The 20,160-nt window shown below is 46.5% G+C and overlaps 2 protein-coding genes across 3 annotated transcripts in view; both read right to left on the reverse strand.

Moving 5' to 3' along the window:
• The window catches only part of LOC113962995 (TRAF3-interacting protein 1-like), a 29,178-nt gene extending 20,010 nt beyond the window's left edge, over positions 1-9,168 (reverse strand). For both annotated transcript variants that reach the window (XM_027673789.1, XM_027673788.1), the window contains exons 1-6: positions 8,927-9,168; positions 7,210-7,278; positions 4,933-5,094; positions 3,620-3,760; positions 3,068-3,511; positions 1,412-1,489 (exon numbers count right to left, since the gene is read on the reverse strand). In XM_027673789.1, coding sequence (XP_027529590.1) covers positions 1,412-1,489; positions 3,068-3,511; positions 3,620-3,760; positions 4,933-5,094; positions 7,210-7,278; positions 8,927-9,049 — 1,017 coding nt within the window. In that variant the 5' untranslated portion in view covers positions 9,050-9,168. The remainder of the gene's footprint in view (positions 1-1,411; positions 1,490-3,067; positions 3,512-3,619; positions 3,761-4,932; positions 5,095-7,209; positions 7,279-8,926) is intronic.
• Positions 9,169-10,466: 1,298 nt separating this feature from the next.
• Positions 10,467-20,160, reverse strand: part of LOC113962996 (ubiquitin carboxyl-terminal hydrolase 40-like) — a gene marked incomplete at its 5' end in the record, with an annotated part of 14,892 nt that continues 5,198 nt past the window's right edge. The window contains 11 exons of the mRNA XM_027673790.1: positions 10,467-12,495; positions 13,042-13,136; positions 13,810-13,905; positions 14,047-14,257; positions 14,471-14,536; positions 15,341-15,459; positions 16,576-16,670; positions 17,781-17,907; positions 19,342-19,416; positions 19,541-19,605; positions 20,044-20,131. Of these exons, the coding sequence (XP_027529591.1) occupies positions 12,387-12,495; positions 13,042-13,136; positions 13,810-13,905; positions 14,047-14,257; positions 14,471-14,536; positions 15,341-15,459; positions 16,576-16,670; positions 17,781-17,907; positions 19,342-19,416; positions 19,541-19,605; positions 20,044-20,131 (1,146 nt within the window). The remainder of the gene's footprint in view (positions 12,496-13,041; positions 13,137-13,809; positions 13,906-14,046; positions 14,258-14,470; positions 14,537-15,340; positions 15,460-16,575; positions 16,671-17,780; positions 17,908-19,341; positions 19,417-19,540; positions 19,606-20,043; positions 20,132-20,160) is intronic.

Here is a 20,160-nt window from a genome sequence, read left to right on the forward strand (position 1 = left end):
AATATTTGCCATGTGCCCAGGGGGAACTTGTTTCCCTTCCTTTGAATCCATTTGTTTCCCTGCCACGTGACTTCAATGGAGCTACAGTGGTGAAAAGAGGGCAAATCCCCACAAATAAAGGCATTACCTTGCTGTGGATTCTAATTATTTCATGCTGGAATTTCCTCTGTTGCACTCTGTGCAACTATCACAGCTCGAAAAATTCACTGGGTACATTTTAATCTCATTTTCCTCTTCCACAACCTTAAACATGAGGAACCTTTCGTCCTGCCCTGGTTTAAAGGGTGTGTTTTCATTACCTAAATAACAATAAATCAGCAGCCTCTGCTCTTACACAAGCAAACAGGGGCAAAAATGTCCTCTAGATCTCAGGGAATAAAACCCACTTCCAAGCCTTGGAATCCCTCCCAAAAGCACTTAAGAAGGGAAATGAAACCTGCCTGCCCCCGTGTAGGATTGTGGTGCCCAAGAGCACGACGAGAGCTTGGGACGAGGCTCAGAATTTCCATTAGAGCCCCAGTTTGCAGGAAGTTTAACTTGGCCAGGAATATTTAGCTTGGGGCTAAAAAAAAAAAAACCTTCTTTTATAAGCTCTGCCTTCAAGTGCCAGCAACTTAAAAAGTTTGCTTGGATTTCAGTCCAGGAGGAGCTCTAAATTCGTCACCCGGTGATGTCAGCGGGCCCAGAGACTCCTGTGAGACTGGGGGTCCTGCCTCTCTTTTCCCTTAGGATGAGCTGCTTCAGCTTAATTCCCTGAGGTCTCACTGTCTAAATATGAAGTCACCTGGCTCCCTAATTCCCCACGTTGCCTCATGTCCCCGGGAAGCAGCAGCTGGAGACACAGAGGTATCCCAAAGAACAGCTCCTGCTCAGAGGTGCTCCCCGAGCTGCTCTGCTGCCCCACCATCATCCAGCTGCACAACAGGGGCCCTGAAACAACAGGGGGTTTCTTTTCTTTCCAAAACAGTAGCTCCTGTTAAAGCATGATAATAAATGAAAAAAACCCAACAGCTTTCCAGGGAAGATCCTGAGGAACAAGGAGAAACCCCAGGGCAGGGGGTTGGAAGGAGATGAGCTTTAAGGTCCCTCCCACCCCAAGCCAGTCTGGGATTCTGTGAACTTGGAACAAACCAATATTTTTCCCGGAGTACCCAACATATCAACACCCAGGAATAAAATCTGGAAAATGAAATAAATTGAGTGGATTTTTGGGGTTTTTTTGGATCCAAGCTCAGAGAAATTTTTAATAAATAAATAACCAACCAACCAACCAGACAAGCATCTGCTCTGTGTAGTTTACAGCCCTAAAACTTGTCATCTACCTACCTTTCAATCAAAATCTTTCCAAGGAGGCTCCCAAATCATTCTAAAGTGCAACAATTTCAACATTCCTGTATTTCCCACTACTAACCTCATTATCTGGCTGGCATTGGCTGTCTTTAGTTGGCCTCTGTGTTTTCCTAAGTGTGGATTCCTCAGGATCTGTGGGCTGTAAAAGGAAGGAGCTGGTTTAGATTCAGTGGGTTGAGACTGACACAAATTAAGCTCCCTCCAAACAGAAGCATCTTTGATGTCCATCAACCCCGAATTTCTGCCACGAAGAGAGCAGAAGAGGGAAAGTGGAATTATTTAGAGGAGAAAGAGAAGATAAGAACAACAAAACAAAAGGCAATGAAGAGATGGCTCTTAAGGCAGTTTAGGATTTAGAATCAGGGAATCCCAGAATGGTCTGGGTTGGAAGGGACCTGAAAGCTCATCTTGTTCCAACTGACTCCACACTGAGGCCTTCTAGGACCTGAAGGGGCCGACAAGAAAGACAGAGAGGGACTTGGGACAAGGGATGGAAGGACAGGACAAGGGGGAATGGCTTCCCACTGCCACAGGGCAGGGATAGATGGGATATTGGGAAGGAATTCTTGGCTGTGAGGAGGGGCTGGGATGGAATTCCCAGAGAAGCTGTGGCTGCCCCATCCCTGGAAGTGTCCAAGGCCAGGTTGGAGCAACCTGGGTTAGTGGAAGGTGTCCCTGCCCATGGCAGGGGGTGGGATGGGATGAGCTTTAAGGTCCCTCCCAACCCAAACCAGTCTGGGATTCTCTCATTCCTGTCATCTCTTCTAAATTACTCTTTTAATGGATCTGTGCTCACCTGGAACACCACAGCAAGAGGCTACTGGAACACAAATGAAAAAGGCAGAAAAGGACAAAAAATATCTAAATTAAAGTACCTAAATTGAAGCTCAGCAGAATCCCAGAATGGTTTGGGTTGGGAGGGACCTTAGAGACCATCTCCTTCCAACCTTCTGACAGGCTGGGAGAGCTGGGGGTGGAGAAAAGAAGACCCCAGGGAGACCTTAGAGACCCTTCCTGTGCCTAAAGGGACTCCAAGAGAGCTGGAGAGGGACTTGGGACAAGGGATGGAGGGACAGGACAAGGGGGAATGGCTGCCCCACAGGGCAGGGTTAGATGGGATATTGGGAAGGAGTTCTTCCCTGGGAGGGTGGTGAGGGGTTGGGATGGAATTCCCAGAGAAGCTGTGGCTGCCCCATCCCTGGAACTGTCCAGGGCCAGGTTGGACGGGGCTTGGAGCAACCTGGGATGGTGGAAGGTGTCCCTGCCCATGGCAGGGGGTGAGACTGGATGGTGTTGAAGTCACACCCACAAGAATCCAGATGGGCTTCCCAGTAGTTCTTCCAATTAAAAGAAACAAATAAAACCAAAAACAAACAGACAAACAAACAAACAAAAACACACCAAAAAAAACACACACACACAAAAAAAAGCAAACAAAAAACCAACAAAAACAAAAAAAAAACCCAAAAAACCAACAACAACAACAAAATAAAAAACCAAAAAGCCAAGCAGCTTAATCTAGAAAACCAGAAAAAAATAATACAGAAATGCAACTCCACCAGAGTCGCAGACTCCACCCCAGAACCTTCCCCTCAGGAGAGGAACTGCTGCTGAAGGGAGGATTGAATTGCTAAAGGAGCAGAAACACAGCCATGGGAGGTCACTGGAACAACCACAGCATGGGCAAAGTTCTCCTCTGCAGTGACATTCCCGTTACCTTTCTCTCTGCTTTCTCCTTCCCACGTTCCCAGTGATGCTCCTCATCCTTTTCCTTGTCCCCGCGTCTGTCCCGATCTCTTCCTCTCTCTCTGTCCTTCTCTCCTTCCCTGTCCCTGCCCTTCTCTTTGCCTCTTCCTTTCACTCTGTCCTTTTCTCTTCCTCCTTCATGTTTTTTCTCTCTTTCCTGTCCTTTCTCACGCTCCAGATCATCTTCTGTGTCTCCTTTTCCTTTGCTTTTTTCCGGTTCTCTTCCCTGCTTGGTTGTTTTTTTGCTTCTTTCCCTGTCTCGTTTTTCTCCTTCCCTCGAGGTCTCACGTTCAGGTTCTTTGTGCCTCTCTTTATTATCCTTCTGTTTCTCACCCTCCTTTTCTCTTTCTCTGCTCTCCTTGGGTTTGCTGTCTCTGCTTGAGCTTCTGTCTTTGATTTCAGGGTCTCTCCTGCTCTAAAAAGAAAGTCAACACTCCAAATTAATTCCAGTATCACTCAGTGACTTTACACAGACAAAAAACAACCAAATAAATAATACCCTCCAGGAAAATGCAAATTCTACCTCTTTATCCCTATGGCTTTTTGGTTCTTCTGGTTTGGACTCTCTGCTTTCTTTCTCTCGAGGTTTGGAGGACGGAGGTTTCCCTTTAGGATCAGCTCTTTCCCCAGCCAAGACCCTTTTTACAGCAGCATCACTGGAGAGCTGCAAGGAACAGAAAAACATCAGGAAAACGAGGGAATTCTTTTAGGAAATGTCTCCTTTTTTCCTAACTCTGTGATCAACATGACCTGGGGGTTGGGGTTTTCTTCTGGGTTTGCTGCTGTTGTTGTTATAAATAAAGCTCTTTTTTTTCTCCTTCACATAATCAGAGAAAAGGCCTCTGAGACCTTTCTTTCCCAGGAGCTCTTTTATATCAAACACCTCCTTTTAAGGTCCTAATTAATTAATTCTTGTTATAATTTGATTAAATGAACCAGAACTATAGAAATTGATGGTGCTTTTTTTTTTAGTGTATTACAAGTCTCATTGCAACTGCTTAAATATATTTCAAAATGATGAAAAACCTGTCAAATGCTTATACCAGGACTGTCAGATTTGTTAAATATTCTTAAAATCACACAATGTTGGATCTGCATCCACTCTCAGGCCACTCCACTGTCACCCAATACTTGTTCCATCAGCAGCAACCAAAAAAAACCCCAATCCCATTTCCAGGGAATTTTCCTTCCTGAAAGAGGAATAGCTTTGCAATCACTACACTGAGCTTGACTCCTGATTCTCTCCTGGTTTGTAAATGCATATATTTATCAACATGATAAATATATGATCTCAAGCGATTAATAAGGAATTAGCACAGCCAATTAAAACAAAATAATGTCAATTATTAGCAAAGATAATGCAAAGCAAACTCCCAGGCAGCCTGTAAACACTGTAATATTTCATTGTTAAACAGACACAATTTCTTCACACTCATTAATTCAAGGGGTTCTGAAACACCTTTGTTTTGAAGGGTATTTTTGAAAGGTTTTTCAAAATATCTTTGTATTTCAAAAATCTCTGCAACACTTCTAAGCAAAGAATCCCCGTCACTTTTAATATAAGAATTATTTTAAGAATGTAACAATAGAAATTACATGTAAAAATGTAATAATTCAATGTAAGAGCTGCCCCTGCAGTTGTTTTCAACCACTTATCAAACATCTCCTTTGCCGCATTTCCACATTCAAAAAAGACCCGGCGGAAAAATGACTTTCATTCCAGAATTAAGAGATTTATTTGACTGAGGGCTCCTGGATCCCCTGGGCCACCAATAAATATCAAACCAGCTGCTCCAATCTCCCTGTGTGTATAAAAGGCAGATTGTGGTGTCCCACCTTGTTCAAACAACACTTCCCAATGGCCTGGAGGAACTCGTTGGTTTTCTCGGGCTCGTGTCCAGCCACCACACGCACTGGCCTCACTGCCAGGGGCTCCCCTGTCACCAGCACCACCACATCGATGGCCTTCTGAAGGAAGTGGATTTTGGAATCTTTATCCTGGCAAAAGAGCAAGCCAGAGGTATTTTTAGCTCCACAATTAGCAGACGTGCTCGGGGTTCGGAATTGTACTTCGCGACTTGCCCCAACGGACACAACGTCTCCTGGTGATCAGGGAAGATCAGAAGTAAATAATAAACACCAAAAAAACAAATTAAAGCTTTATTGGAGGGTTTCTGGCCCTGAGAATGAAATGCTGGCGTGAAGGAGAAAATCCAGTGCGGAGAAAACAGGGGTTTATTAATAAAATGTAACAAAATGCTCCCCCCGTTCAGAAATAAAAAGGAAGGGAAAGAAATGCTGCAACTTCCTATTAAATAGTCGTTCATCCTTCCTGAAATCTAATAATTCATGGAAAGAGACAAGACATTATTCTAAACCAAACTTTCCTCCTCCATCCTCATCATTTCCAGGAGTTATCTGTGTGTTCTGTCCATGTAAGAAATCCTAATGGACCAGTGGGAAACCTACAGCTCCCAACTGCAGCAGGAAATCAAACTGGATCAAGATAGAAAGAAATATCTGAAACAGTGTTGAGTGTTTTTTATTGGGTATTTCCCTTACTTCAAGTGACAGAAATTGGTATGTATATAAATATAATAAAATATAAATATATATATAGATATAAATATAGATTATATATACACAAAATATTTATATTTATAAGATGATATAAACAATGACAAGATCAAGCATGATATCCAATGTTTGCATTTATAAGATAACATTTTACTAGACCTTAAAAGATGAACCTCTCTGGTAAACACAGAGTGCCATCCAATGCAGCTGGAGCAGGAGGTGTATTTCTTCCAGAGAAATCCCAACAATTAAAAAATCCAACTGATTTCAACCCTCCTGTTGATTACTCAGATAAAAACGACTCTCCTGATTTACAACTCCAACAGAAATCCCAGTAAGGAAGCAGCCAAGTGCTCCTCCTGAGCAGTGGTTTGGGATGGGGACCACCATCTGGAGACATTTTCCCCCCACATTCCAGGATCTGGATCTCCTCTGCCTGAACTCTGGAGAACCATCTCATGGACTGGGAAAGAAATTCTCAGGGAGGTGCAACTTCCCTTCTGTCACAGGGTGGAGACACAAAGACCTGCTCAGGAGATGCCAGGAAACGGATGAACAAGGACAGTACCAACAAAAAATATCAATCCGTTTATAAATAACTTTTTGAGTTCTCCTGACAACTCTAAGAACAGTCACAGAAAGCAATGCACATGTTAGAGCATTAATTGCCTGCAGCAAGTGCCTAAAACATGTGAGAAGTGGCTGGAGGGAGGAGAAATTGGGCTCCCAGACCTCAGATTTCAGTTGCTACATTAAACAAACACCAAGGGATGAAGCTGCCTAAACAGCAACACCTTGTTTGCCAGGAACCAGCAATTCCAAACCAACCTGGGGGTTGGAGAACTCAGGGAGCTCAGCCAAGAGCCAAGCAGAAAACACAGATTCAAGTCCCCCTTGTACTTAAGAAAAGCAGTTTTCAGGGATAATATTCACCTCCTCTCTCAGTAATGGGCCATTTTGATACTGCAGTAAAGCTACTGTGGAATGCAGCTCCTACAGAAACACCTCAGCAAGTCCTGGGATACTAAACAGGAATATTCCATGGATATATTTATGTACCATATATATGTGTGTGCACAGACACAAATATATAAAGCAATAAAGCCACAGACTCCACTGAGAGACCACAAGACTCTTTAAACCTGCCCGTGGATTTCTAGGGATTGTGATTTCTTATCAATTTATCCCTCATTATTGATCAATTATTTATTATCAATTCCTTGCTACAGAATGATTTTTTTCCCATACAATAGTAACTGGGAAAAGTAGATCTGGGCAGAGATTACCCCTCAGTGGTTTGAAATAGGTATAAAAACAGTTCTTTGCACCCAGCAGCTTGTTTGTGTCACAGCCAGAAATCAATCTATAGCTATTCACCCCACGCAGTGCATAATAAAACCCACAGGTAGGAACTTCCACAGCAAAACTAAAGACAGATCCTTGAGGCAGAGTATGGAAAAGGCCAAAAGAACCTCGTGGCAGCTTTCAAAGAATACTTATTTTAAAGCTAAGGAAGTAAGGAAGTCTCAGACCTACCTTAACATTGTCTGACTTCAACTCAAAATCGGTGTAAAGTCCTTTCAGAAAACCTGTCACCCTGATTACCTAAAAAACAGAAGAGAAGGAGCAAGTTAAGAACACTCAAAGTCTCTGCTTTAAGTAATAAATTAGGAAGTAATAAAAAGTAAGTAATACAGCTCCTGGGGCAGCAGGAAATCTGTTGGCCTTGGTGTGACATCTTTAGAACTGGTTTTAGAGCAGGTTCCCTCCTTGCAGCTCAGGCCTCCCTTCCTTTTCCATTCCATCTTTAACCTTGATGGTTGGTAAATCCAAGAGATTTTTAATGCAAACAACAGCAGGGCAATTTAAAGGAGGCTCAGGGGGGACCTTCTTGCTTTCCACAACTCCCTGACAGGAGGGGGGAGCCAGAGGGGGGTCGGGCTCTGCTCCCAGGGAACAAGGGACAGGAAAAGGGGAAACGGCCTCAAGCTGTGCCAGGGGAGGGTCAGGTGGGACATGAGGAGGGATTTCTCCATGGAAATGGTGGTCAGGCATTGGCAGGGGCTGCCCAGGGAGGTTTGGAGTGCCCATCCCTGGAGGTGTCCAAGGAAGGCCTGGCACTGAGTGCTCTGGGCTGGGGGACAAGGTGGGCATCGGGCACAGGGGGGACTCCGTGATCCTGGACATCTGTTCCAACCTCATTCATTCTGGGGCTTAATTTCCAACCCTCTGCTGTTAGGAATTGCACAACAGAAATGTTTGGTCACCATTTAAACAACAATAATAACAACAGACAGAGAGCACAGGAGGTTCAGCAGAGTTTGAGCCCCACACAAGTACATTGTCAATATTAACGATTTTAATCTGTATTGTTTATTTTTCACTTTATTCATTGGTCATTTAATACCATTTATTAGATTTGAAGCTTCAGAACCTTTTAAAATTTGGGATATGGACATACTGATCACATGACCAGATGCTCTCACCCTTTATCTCCAAGGAAATCTTTTCCTCAGGCTCCTGCCAAACAGCCAAGGGCATTTCAGTGATCCCAGAGCTGCACATTTCTAAGGAATGGGGTGTGATCCAGTAAGGTGGATAAAGATGGGTAATTCCTAGTGGATTTATGAGCAGGAATCTAAAGATGTTTTCCTGTTTTTAGAAGGATTTGGTTTCTTCATTCACAGAATCATCACAGGTTGATGTCAGAAGGACCTTAAAGCTCATCCCATTCCATCCCCTACCCCAGGTTGCTCCAACCTGGCCTTGGACACTTCCAGGGATGGAGCAGCCAACAGCTTCCCTGGGAATTCCATCCCAGACCCTCCCCACCCTCCCAGGGAAGAATTCCTTCCCAATATCCCAGGTTGCTCCAACCTGGCCTTGGACGCTTCCAGCGATGGGGCAGCCAACAGCTTCCCTGGGAATTCCATCCCAGCCTCTCCCCACCCTCCCAGGGAAGAACTCCTTCCCAATGTCCCACCTAACCCGGCTCTCTGCCAGCGCGAACCCCTTTTCCCAGCGCCCCCCACGCCACGTTTCCCCCCCGCCCGCCCCAGCTCCCGCGGTGCCCTCGGCACTCCGGCCGTGCCCTGGGCGTGTGCCCAGCCCGGGGGTGTCCCTGGCAGGGTGGGGAGCGCTGGCGGTGCCCGGGGGTGTCCCTGGCAGGGCAGGGGAGCGCTGGCGGTGCCCAGGGGTGTCCCTGGCAGGGCAGGGGAGCGCTGGCGGTGCCCGGGGGTGTCTCCGCTCCCACCTCGGAGATGAGGTCGTGCAGGTACCGGAACGGCGGCTTGTTCAGCAGCGCGTCCGTCAGCGGCGGCTTGCGGATCACCTGCCCCAGGCTCTCCCGCGTCCGCCGCGCCACCGCCTCGTTCATGGCGGCGGCGGCGGCGGCGGCCCCGGGCCCCAGCGCTCAGCCGGGGCTCATCCCAGGGGGAATCCAGCGGCAAATCCCACCGGGAGAGCACCGGCAGCGGCCCGGCCGCGCTCCCGGCGTGCCCCGCGCTGCGCATGCGCGCGGCGCGTTGCTAAGGGACAGCGCGGCCATAGCAACCGCGTATCCCTGAGGGGAAAAAAACCTGGAAAGGGCCCCAAAGCCGCCCCGTCCCGCCCCTCGGTGGAATAATCGGCGAATAAATGAAAGCTAGGGCAGAGGGCGGTGGATAAGAGCGGAAAGTTGGGGGGTTTACTGCGGTGATGGTGTTTGGTTTTGTCGCTAAAGGGCTGTTTCCATGATCCTGGTGGGGGGAGCCAGCACGGGAAGGAGAGGGAGATGTTGGAGCATCTTGGTGCCTCCTCTGGACTCGCTTCGAGTGGTGGAGCCCCTGTGCCATGGAGCCACGCTGGGAGAGCTGGGATTGTCCAGCTTGGAGAAGGGAAGGCTCCAGGGAGACCTGAGAGCATCTTCCAGGGCCTAAAGGGGCTCCAGGAGAGCTGGAGAGGGACTGGGGACAAGGGATGGAGGGACAGGATAAGGGGGAATGGCTTCCCACTGCCGCAGGGCAGGGTTAGATGGGATATTGGGAAGGAGTTCTTTCCTGGGAGGGTGGTGAGGGGCTGGGATGGAATTCCCAGAGAAGCTGTGGCTGCCCCATCCCTGGAAGTGTCCAAGGCCAGGTTGGACAGGGCTTGGAGCAACCTGGGATGGTGGAAGGTGTCCCTGCCCACGGCAGGGGATGGAATGGGATGAGCTTTCAGGTCCCTTCCAACCCAAACCATTCTGGGATTCTGGGGCTGCTGAGAGCCACAGCATAGCCCAGCCTGGATATTTTCCATAATATCCAAATCAAACCTCCCCTGGCACAGCTTGAGGCTGTTTCCTCTCATCCTGTCCCTTGTTCCCTGGGAGCAGAGCCCAACCCCACATGGATTCACCCTCCTGTCAGGGACTTGTAGACAGCATTAAAATCCCCTATGAGAGAGAGGAAAGAGTTTGAAAGTCATTAATTTAGTAACTGGAGTCTGTATTAACATTATTAAAACCTTTGCTGTATAATTCAAGCAGAAATAAAGGATCAGCCCATTTCCTCTCCAGTAAACACCAGACTGTGCTTCTGAAAATGGGGAAAAAACACACTAAAATAACTTTAAACTTGCATCCAAATCCCAATTCTCCAGCTGAACCCAGGTCTTTGCACAGCACAATCCCACCTGGATCGGGAATACTTCAAACAGAGATGGGAATGTTGGTTTAGGAACAGATTGGAAAATTAAAGCTAATTAAGGCTGTGGCCCCTCCAATGTTAAACACCAATTTGTGCCATTCCCAGTGAGACATCCAGAGACAAAGCAACTAAGCATCTAGAAATGACATTTTATTTCGTGAAGAACACTTGAAAAATAAAGATGAAAGCTTTTCCAGGCTTTGCAACCATCATAACCCACGGAATCACAAAGACTCCGTTTTCCAAAGGGGTTCCCTCTCCCTATCCCCCCCCGTTTTCCACAAACTCTCTTCCTTGTGGAATGACCCACAAGAGTTTTAAGGAAAAAAAAAAAAATATGCATTTTTGAGCCAATATGAAAAATAATCCCAGATTGGTTCAGTGCAGGTGCTGCTACATTACACTTGAACAAAGGCACAAAATCCCCTCTTGGAATTCCCACTTGAGTTTCTCCAACCTCGGTGTTCTCTGGGAGAAAGCAGAGTTCTCAAAGGGGGAAGGCTGAGCTCGGTCCAGCTCTCCAGCAAGAGCTGGAGGCACTAAAGGGACAACAGAGAAGTGCAATGCAGTGGAACCACCTGGAAACACAAAGCTTTCCAGTCAGCACCTGGATCCCTCCTGGAAACATGGGCTCCCAAGAACACTTGATTTGGAAGAAGGCGACAAAATAAGATAGGAAAGCATCGGCTGCCCTCACCTCAGGCAGGAAACCTACCCATGAAACCAGGATTTCAGGATTCAAGTGAATTCAAGGACATTAAAGAGCCCCTTCTGGAGTGATCGGCCCCAAAAAGCACAGAAGCTGAATTTTAAAGATATGAACAGAAATAAATAAATACTAATCATGTGCTTTGTAGCACTTTTCACTTCTTATTCTTCTCTTTTTGCTGATATCTGAGTGTCAGTTTTTATCTTTCAGCTGTCTGAAATACCAGAATTTTCTTAACCTCTAAAAGGTACAGGAAAAATCCCACCTTAGGCAAAATTTTAGGAGTCTGCTGAACTGGCAGCTCCTGCTACAAAATCTCCTCCACTGTCAAATATTTGCTGCAGTTCCCAAAAGCAACTTGTATTTTGTCCTCTCATTATTATTAGTTAGGGATAATCAGGCTTACTTTTGATCTTAATACTTCAGGACTTTGGACACGGAGGCCTGATGTCAGAGGCTCCACCTCAGCCCTGTGACACCAAGAGAAACATGGCAAATGTAATAGAGTGTTACAACAACTGGAAAGATGAGAAATGAGGGAAATTCCTCCGAAAAAAGAGCACAGAAAATAAATACAAGCCCTTTTCCTGAGTACAGTAAAACCCACTTAACTCCAAACATTGGATCTGTCAACTCTTTCCAACCGTTTTGTCTGTTAATGAAACTTATGGACAACAAAAAAGTCCTAGAAACTGCAAAATTCAATTTAGTGGCAACAAAAAAAAGCCCTAGAAACTTCAAAATGTAAGAGTACCACACTCTTGTTCCAGGTCACAGAAGCCCTCTGGGTTTTACATCTTGACAGATCCTGAATTTGCCCTTTTTTCAGCCCATTCTGTACACTTTGTTCAGAGATTTCCATGTTTCCTTCATTCCTCAAGTCTGGCTCCAGCTCCTACAGACTTAGGTTTACATATAAAGAGAGAAAAGCAAATTCTGGTACTGGCAGTAACTTCAGTGATGAGGGATGGGAAAAAAAAAATTCTACAGAGAGATGATTCTGACTGGATTAAAACTCAGTAGTGATGGTGCAACGTGTCAGACCTGCCCCAAAAAAATCCATTTAGGGAGAATACAAAAGAGTCAGCAATATCATTGAATATATTACTCCATTTCCTCCTAGATAAAGTGCATTTACCCAGCCTGAGAGTAGGTACCACGTGGAGAAAGGGACACTAAAGCACTTCCCCAAGAGAGAGCAGAGAAAAGCCCGAGTTATCCTGAATCCTACCCCCCAGTTTGGCTCCGGGATTCTTGAGGGCACTTTGGGAAAGCCCCTCTGGCTGCTCCATGTAGGTAGATGGATCCAGTGTGTTGTGGTGAGCAAAGCCCCTCCTGTGCTATCTGAAAACCCCCACGTTGATGGAAAGAGCCACTTCTGGTTTCCGGGGCTTCGTGTGCAGCTTCTCCTCCAGGAAAAAGGGCTCCTGGACACTCCTGGCTTGGCGACTGTGGGAATAAAACAGTCAGGAGGGGGATTAATTTTAGTCTTGAGCTTTAGCACCCACAGCAGACGAGCCTGGACTGATCCCCAGGTTCCAATGAGTTGTAAGAATGAACCACGAGCTCAGCCCGACCAGCTGTGCAAAGCCAACCAGTCAGGAATTCCCTTTTCCTCATCCCCGCAGTGTTGCAACAGAAAAAACTGAGGCTCCCTGTAGGAACTTAGAGCCATGAGCTGGAATTATCCAGGTGCTTCCTGCAGGACCACTGGAATTGTGTGCTCTGAGAGCACTCAGCTACCACTGGTCCAAAAAACCACCCAGGTATCAAATTAATTCATTGAATCCCTGACTAGCTGGGGTTGGAAGGGACCTGAAAGTTCATCCAGTCCAACTCCCTGCCATGGGCAGGGACACCTTCCACCATCCCAGGTTGCTCCAAGCCCTGTCCAGCCTGGTCCTGGACACTTCCAAGGGTGGGGCAGCCACAGCTGCTCTGAAAAGCAGCAAAGAACAGTTTTTCTAATGAAAAATAAATGCAAATACTCAGTACCTTTTCTTTTTTTCCAGGGCCAGCTGCCTTTGCTTCTCTTTCCCAATGTCATCTCTCACGGTGCTGAAGTCCTTGGTGTCATCAAGGAGAAGGTTCTGTTGGGGAAAAGGATTTGATCCATGGAAGTCAGAAGCTCAAACTATTTCCCACCTGTCACTCAGTTGACATAATTCATTTCTGAGAGCATTTCTGACTGCTTTTACACCAATTAACTTCAAGTTAAGTACAATCCCAGAAGGGTTTGGGTTGGAAGGAACCTTAAAAGCTCATCCAGTCCCACCTCTTGCCATGGGCAGGGACACCTTCCACTAGCCCAGGTTGCTCCAAGCCCCATCCAACCTTTTACACTTCCAAGGATGGATTTGTTCCACAAGTCTAAGGCAGCAGGATGGGACATCAGATTTTTCTCCTACTGCTTTAAAACCCAGCCAGTATGTTCTTTCCTTCTCCTAAACAAGCCTGATTGCTAATTCAGAGCTCAATACACTGTCTTTTTTTACATCATTAAATAGATCTGTCCATTTTTTGGAATATGTAATGGGTTTACATCCATAATGGGATTTTTAAAGGGCACTGTCCTTGGATTTTATACAGAATTAAAAAAAAAAAAAACACAAACAGTCAGTTAAATGAGGGCCAGAAAAAAGAACCAGGAGAAAAAGGAGCAGCAGCAGCAGCACATTTCCCACCCACATGTCCAAACCCACATCCCAGTACCTCCAGAGATGCAGCAGGAAAACCAGGAAGACTAAATCCCAGGTGATTTACCTTCACCCCAATGATGTCTCCATCCCTCAGGTGATAAGGTGCTGACTGCAAACTCTCCTGCTTTTTCCTCCTTTTCCTCTTGGAAATTTGCTGTGTCTGAATTAAAAAATAAAAAAAAAAAAAAATCAAAGCAGAAGATTTTTGGAATTCTCCTGAAATATGATTACAAAGGAACTGCAGCACAAACCAACACATTCCTCTCCAACAGCTGTTGGATTGTGTCATTCCAGCTCTTACCCAGCTGGATATTGGCAGCCACTCGAATCTCTCCGGGAAGTATTTGGCTATTTCGATTTTCTCCACAGGGAGACAGTAGTGAGAGGCCACTCTCTGCCTCAGTGCCCAGGTGGTGCATTCCTTGGAGATATCCCACACCAAATCCCTGCAGTCAGAGTAGTCCCTTTCTCCCGGAATTCCCATCTGGACTCGCAACAGCAGCTCATGGGGGCTGGCAGCAGGAGGAAAGAACAGACGTTCTTGTGAGTCATGCTTTCAGAATTCCCAGTTTTCACTCCCTCCTGCCTTCCCTCACGAAAAACAAGCTCTAAGTCTTCCTGAATCCTCCCATTTCTAATCCTGCCAGCACTGGAGTTAAAAGCTGCTCAGTAAAGGCTCCTCTCAAATGCAGAACTGAAAGAAAAGAAGTGTCTTGAGCTCTTACCCCAAATTCTCTTCTTTTTGCAGAGGTTCTATGCAGATTCCCATGCTGGCACCCAACTTGTAGTCACTGGAAACAAAAGAGAGATCCTCTGAAGCCAGGCTTGAAGAGCTGGGGCTGGAGAAGGGAAGGCTCCAGGGAGAGCTGAGAGCCCCTTCCACAGCCTAAAGGGGCTCCAAGAGCTGGAGAGGAACCTGGGACAAGGGATGGAGGGACAGGACAAGGGGGAATGGCTTCCCACTGCTACAGGGCAGGGATAGATGAGATATTGGGAAGGAATTCTTGGCTGGGAAGGTGGTGAGGGGCTGGGATGGAATTCCCAGAGAAGCTGTGGCTGCCCCATCCCTGGAAGTGTCCAAGGCCAGGTTGGACAGGGCTTGGAGCAACCTGGGCTAGTGGAAGGTGTCCCTGCCCATGGCAGGGGGTGGGATGGGATGAGCTTTAAGGTCCCTCCCAACCCAAACCAGTCTGGGATTCTCTCATTCCTGTCATCTCTTCTAAATTACTCTTTTAATGGATCTGTGCTCACCTGGAACACCACAGCAAGAGGCTACTGGAACACAAATGGAAAAGGCAGAAAAGGACAAAAATTACCTAAATTAAAGTACCTAAATTGAAGCTCAGCAGAATCCCAGAATGGTTTGGGCTGGGAGGAACCTTAGAGACCATCTCCTTCCAACCTTCTGCCATGGGCAGGGACACCTTCCACTGGAATAACCGTGGCAGTTATCCCAGTGTATCCCAATTTAAAAACATGCTCAGTAAAACCGAAGCAACCAGAAATGGGCTTTCTGCTGACAGGCATCTGATTTATTTCCCCACCAATCCCTCCCACAGTTCCAAAGCCAGTTGCACATTTCCCAAAAAACCTACTTGAGTCTCTGCTTGTTGTTCCTCAGGAGCTTTCCAGGGCGTTTGCTGTCCACTGTCCACGCCCTGAGGAACGAGGGCAGGGGCACAACCTGCTCCTGGCAGCATGGCAAGGTCAGGGCCTGAGAGAAAGGAACATCTTGTCAGTAATTTTAGCACCCATTCCCCTTGGAAAAAGAGAAAACCACTGGATTAACTCCCAAGGCAACACTCAAAACTGCATTTATTGCACACCAGCTGTTGCTTGTGGTTATGATCAAAATATTCCCTTTTCAAAGGGAGTTGAGCTTCACTCCCTCCCAACATTTCTTAACTCAACTTATATTCCCAAAGTACCAAATTTCTTTTTTTAAGCAAATTTTGAACATCTGGGAGGGAATGAGGCTGTTGGAATCGTTTCCCAGTCTCTACGAGCTCCTCCAAGCCCTCACCAAGGACTCCCCCCTTCCCATGCTCAGACAATTCTCCTGTTTTCCCAAGCTGCAAACAGGCAGTTTTCCACAGCAGGAGCTTGGCAGAGCCTGAAACCAAAGGCATTCCCAAAAAATAAGTGTTGGGATGGACCAGAATCTAATGAGATATCCTTCCCCATGCAGTTCAGGACAACAAAGAGCCTTCTGGTAGGACTAGCTCATGTATTTTTGTGGTGGTTTTTTGGTTGGGTTTGGGGGTTTCTTTTCCTTTAGGGGTGTTTTGTTTGGTTTTTGGGTTTTGGTGTGTTAAAATCTTACGTTTCTGGTTAAAAAACAGCAAAGGCACCTTAGTTTCTGGCCAAAGAAACTAAGCCAGACCTTCCTGAATGACAAATGTGACCTTCTGTGCACCCAGAACAATTCTTCAACACCAAAAAAATCAAAAGAAGAAGCAGAAAACTAATAGAGGAACAACGTGGGAATGGCAAGTGGCTTTTTTAGGAAGTGCCTGGATGTGTGGTGCTTCTCATGGAGAAACTGGACCCAGTGATGCAAAGCCAAAGGCTGCAAAGCCAGAGTTCCAGGCGAAGTGCAACGAGGCTTCCCCAGGCCAGGAATCACGAGGGGGAGGAGGGTAACTGCAGGGACACTCAGGAAGTGTCTGAGCCACGTGCTCCAAATGCCCCTTGGTTCTCAGCCCTGAGCATGGCACGAAAGAATTGCCCCAACACACTGGAGACCAGGGAAAAGGAAGTGCACAGGAGGTGTTAGCAGAGCTCGAGTCCCCCCAGCGCTGCCCTCATCCCCCCAGGGAGAACATCTCACCTGCACCTTCAGCTCCTCCAAAGAAGCTTCTCCTGCTATTTCTATCCTGCCAGCATAACAAAGCTCCATGGAAGGGTGGCTGGTTTCTAGGGAAGCTTTGGGGAGGGGGGAGGAAGAAACAAACAGAGGAGTCATCATGATTTTGTTCATAATCCTGAGAGATCACAGTCCCTTCACGGGGAGATTCCACTTCCAGAAGGGACCTGCCCTCCCATTGTTTTGTAGAGAATCAGAATATCATGGAATTCCAGAATGGTTTGGCTTGGAAGAGATCTTAAAGATCCAACTCCCTGCCACTCCCTTCCACTAGAATAAGCACAGTAGGATCTACTTATACACAGTAGATAAAATCCGTTCCAATGGTTTCCAAACAAGGAGGGTTCCAACAGATCCTAGAATGCCAATTTTTAAACTAGGAGCAGTTATTCCCATTGTTAAATAGGATTAATTGTTGGTTATGACTCTGAAATGTAAATCCTACTGCAAGGAAAGGTAAATCTGCCCTCAGCTGCTGAAATCATCAGGGGAGAAAGTAAAACCCAGAAAAGGTTTGAGAGAGAGGAGAAAAATGCAAAGAAACCTCCAAGGAGAGGGGTCCTGCCCTCCAAAACAACTCAGCAGCAAAGAAATATTCTTTTCCTGTAGAAAGGAAAATCTGTTTGTTTCCCATTTTCCAATTTAGTGATTCCCACTTCATTTCCCTCTCCCTTCTCAACCCTCACTTGGTTTTGCTGCCCCAGCTGGTTTCTGATGTGACCTTTAAAAGAACAAACACACTTAAAATCCTGCATGTGAGGTCTTTTATACCATGGGAGCTTTACTCATCGCTCCTTTTCCAGCTTCCCAAAAAGCCAAACAGCCTGAAGGGAATTAAATGTGCTATTGGGAGTCTGGCATTTGAAGCCAAATCACCTCTGTGCTTTAAAATGCTGCCACTGCCTTCAGGGACAGAATAAGGAACCCTTGCTTCAAAACCTACCGAGATCTTGAGAAAACCCACCTGAGGAACATCACAACAGGATTATCCAGCATTTATGGATTTGTCACAAACTCCCTTTGGCTCCTTTCACCACAGATGTGCTGCAACTTGTACAGTGCCTCGTGGATTGCAGAAGGATTTAAGGCTCTGCATTAAAGTTCTGGGCTTGACTCCAAACCCTCAGAGCAGCCCCAGGTGATTCCTTCCCAAGCCTGGCCAAGCTCACCTGTGCCAGCAGACACCTGCAAAGCTTCCATCTGGCAGGTCAGCCCATTCACTTGGTCCTGAGCATTCTCTCCATGTTTCTTACGGCTTGAAGGCCTGAGCCACCAGATAGGAATTTTCAGGAAACCCTGGAAAGTGAACAGAAAGCACTGGGAAGTTTCTGTTTCAGTGCAAAGGAATAAAATTTCCCTTTTGTCACAGGAAGGAGGAAAAGACTTGTTCAAAAAGATTTGTTCTGAAACAGGCTGCCCAGGGAGTGGTGGAGACACCACCCCTGGAAGTGTTCAAAAGCATGGATGTGGCACTTGGGGACACAGTGTAGTGGTGAATATGATGGTACTGGTTCAAGGTTGAACTTGATGACCTTAAAGGTCTTTTCCAGCCCTAATGATGCTACATTTTTGCAAGGGACACCTTGCCCTAGCCCAGGTTGCTCCAACCTGGCCTTGGACACTTCCAGGGATGGGGCAGCCACAGCTTCCCTGGGCAACCTGGGCCAGGGCCTCCCCACCCTCACAGAGAGGAATTTCTTCCCAACACCTAATCCAGGGATTCATCAAAGCTCACCCACTACAACACTGCTCAGCCTCTTCAGAAACTCCTGGTTCTCCTGATAGGTTTTCCCACCTGCTCTGCATGGCCAGGAAGGGACATGGAGTTGATCCCTGTCTCCTTTCCCGAGCAGGAGAGCTTCCTTGCTTCCAGATGCTGCTCTCAACACCCACAGCACTGTGGCCATAACCTCTTATCCTACATTTTTTCCCAAGAACAAACGTATTACAAACCTCTGGTTTTCCCTGAGGAAGCTTTACTTGCTAAGAGCCCCATTCTCTGCCCACTTGTCTCCTACCCTGCAATTTCCAGCTTCCCAACACTTCATGGGATACAGCTGGGGCACAGATCCATGGTTTTCCATGCCTCTTGGATCACCAGTTGTGTTTATTACCCTCCTTTCCTTCCACAGTCCAAGGAATAGGTGCCAGGTGTGTGACAATCACTTGGATGAGATTTGTCAATGAAGGGCAAAACCCTGAGTTTTCTGTAATCCAGGGGGTGAAGAGCAGGGCAGGCTGAGGGTGGGACCCTGGAACAGGTTCTCCAGAGAAGCTGTGGCTGCCCCATCCCTGGAAGTGTCCAAGGCCAGGTTGGACGGGGCTTGGAGCAACCTGGGATAGTGGAAGGTGTCCCTGCCCATGGCAGGGATGGGACTGAATGAGCTTTAAGGTCCCTTCCATGATTCCACTTAGTTGTTGAATTCTGCCCCAAATACCAGAGGGCAGGGTTAGATGGGATATTGGGAAGGAATTCCTGGCTGTGAGGGTGGGGAGGCCCTGGCCCAGGTTGCCCAGAGAAGCTGTGGCTGCCTCTGGATCCCTGGAAGTGTCCAAGGCCAGGTTGGACGGGGCTTGGAGCAACCTGGGATAGTGGAAGGTGTCCCTGCCCATGGAAGAGCATGGAATGAGAAGATCTTTAAGGTCTCCTCCAACCCAAATCACTCTGGGATTCTGGGATTCCAAGTCTCTGTCCACTGACTAAAAAAAACACAATCCCTCTTGTTTTACCTTTTCTGGAAGTTTTCCTTCTGTTATGACCAAAGTGTCTCCTCTGCACACATTGAGTTCCTTCAGGGTGGCATTCTGTGGGAAGAGAAAAGCCAAGGCTATTTGTGAATCCCCAAGCTGTTCAGTGCAGCTCTGCCCAGGAAAAGTCTCTACAGAACAGGGAGGAAAGAAACTCAAGGCAAAAAGAGGATCCTCTTACTTCCTGACTTAGTGCTTCCCCTGCTTCATAGCACCAGTCAAGCCTTCTCAAATGCCAGTTATCACCTACCAAAAACCAAAAAATACACATGCAAAACTAATTAGCCAATGATGCTGGTTTGGGAAAACATTACACAACTTAATAAGCATAAAAGGTTCTTTTTTCTTGGGTTTTCTGTTTGGTTTTTAAACACAACTCTGGCTAAATGAAGTATTGCCTTCATGCCCTTCCCCAGACCCAAGAAACACTTTGCATAAATGTCTCTTCCTCACCCATCTAATTCTCCCTGGTTTAAGAGGAAAGAGAAGGAATTCCAATGTCAATTTACCATTTGAATCTATGACAAGCTCTTTAAAATAAAAATTACATTATAAAGACAGCAAGTTTAGAACTCTTTCCTCTCCTCACAGGTGATTGCAACAAATAGACAAGGTTTAGGGTGGCAAGAGCTGTCTAAGAAATATGAAGAATTCCTTTTAAAAGTAAATAACAACACAACAAACCTGATAATCCACATTTCTGCAGCATTAAATTGAGACACTGAAAAAAGAAACACAGGGTGAGATTTGTCTCAATGCCCAGGTTGAGAAATAAAAGTTTTCAGCACATTTTCTAACAAA

The sequence above is a fragment of the Neopelma chrysocephalum genome, unplaced genomic scaffold, assembly GCF_003984885.1.
Source record: "Neopelma chrysocephalum unplaced genomic scaffold, ASM398488v2 Primary Assembly neopelma1_186968, whole genome shotgun sequence".
Lineage (NCBI taxonomy): Eukaryota > Metazoa > Chordata > Aves > Passeriformes > Pipridae > Neopelma > Neopelma chrysocephalum.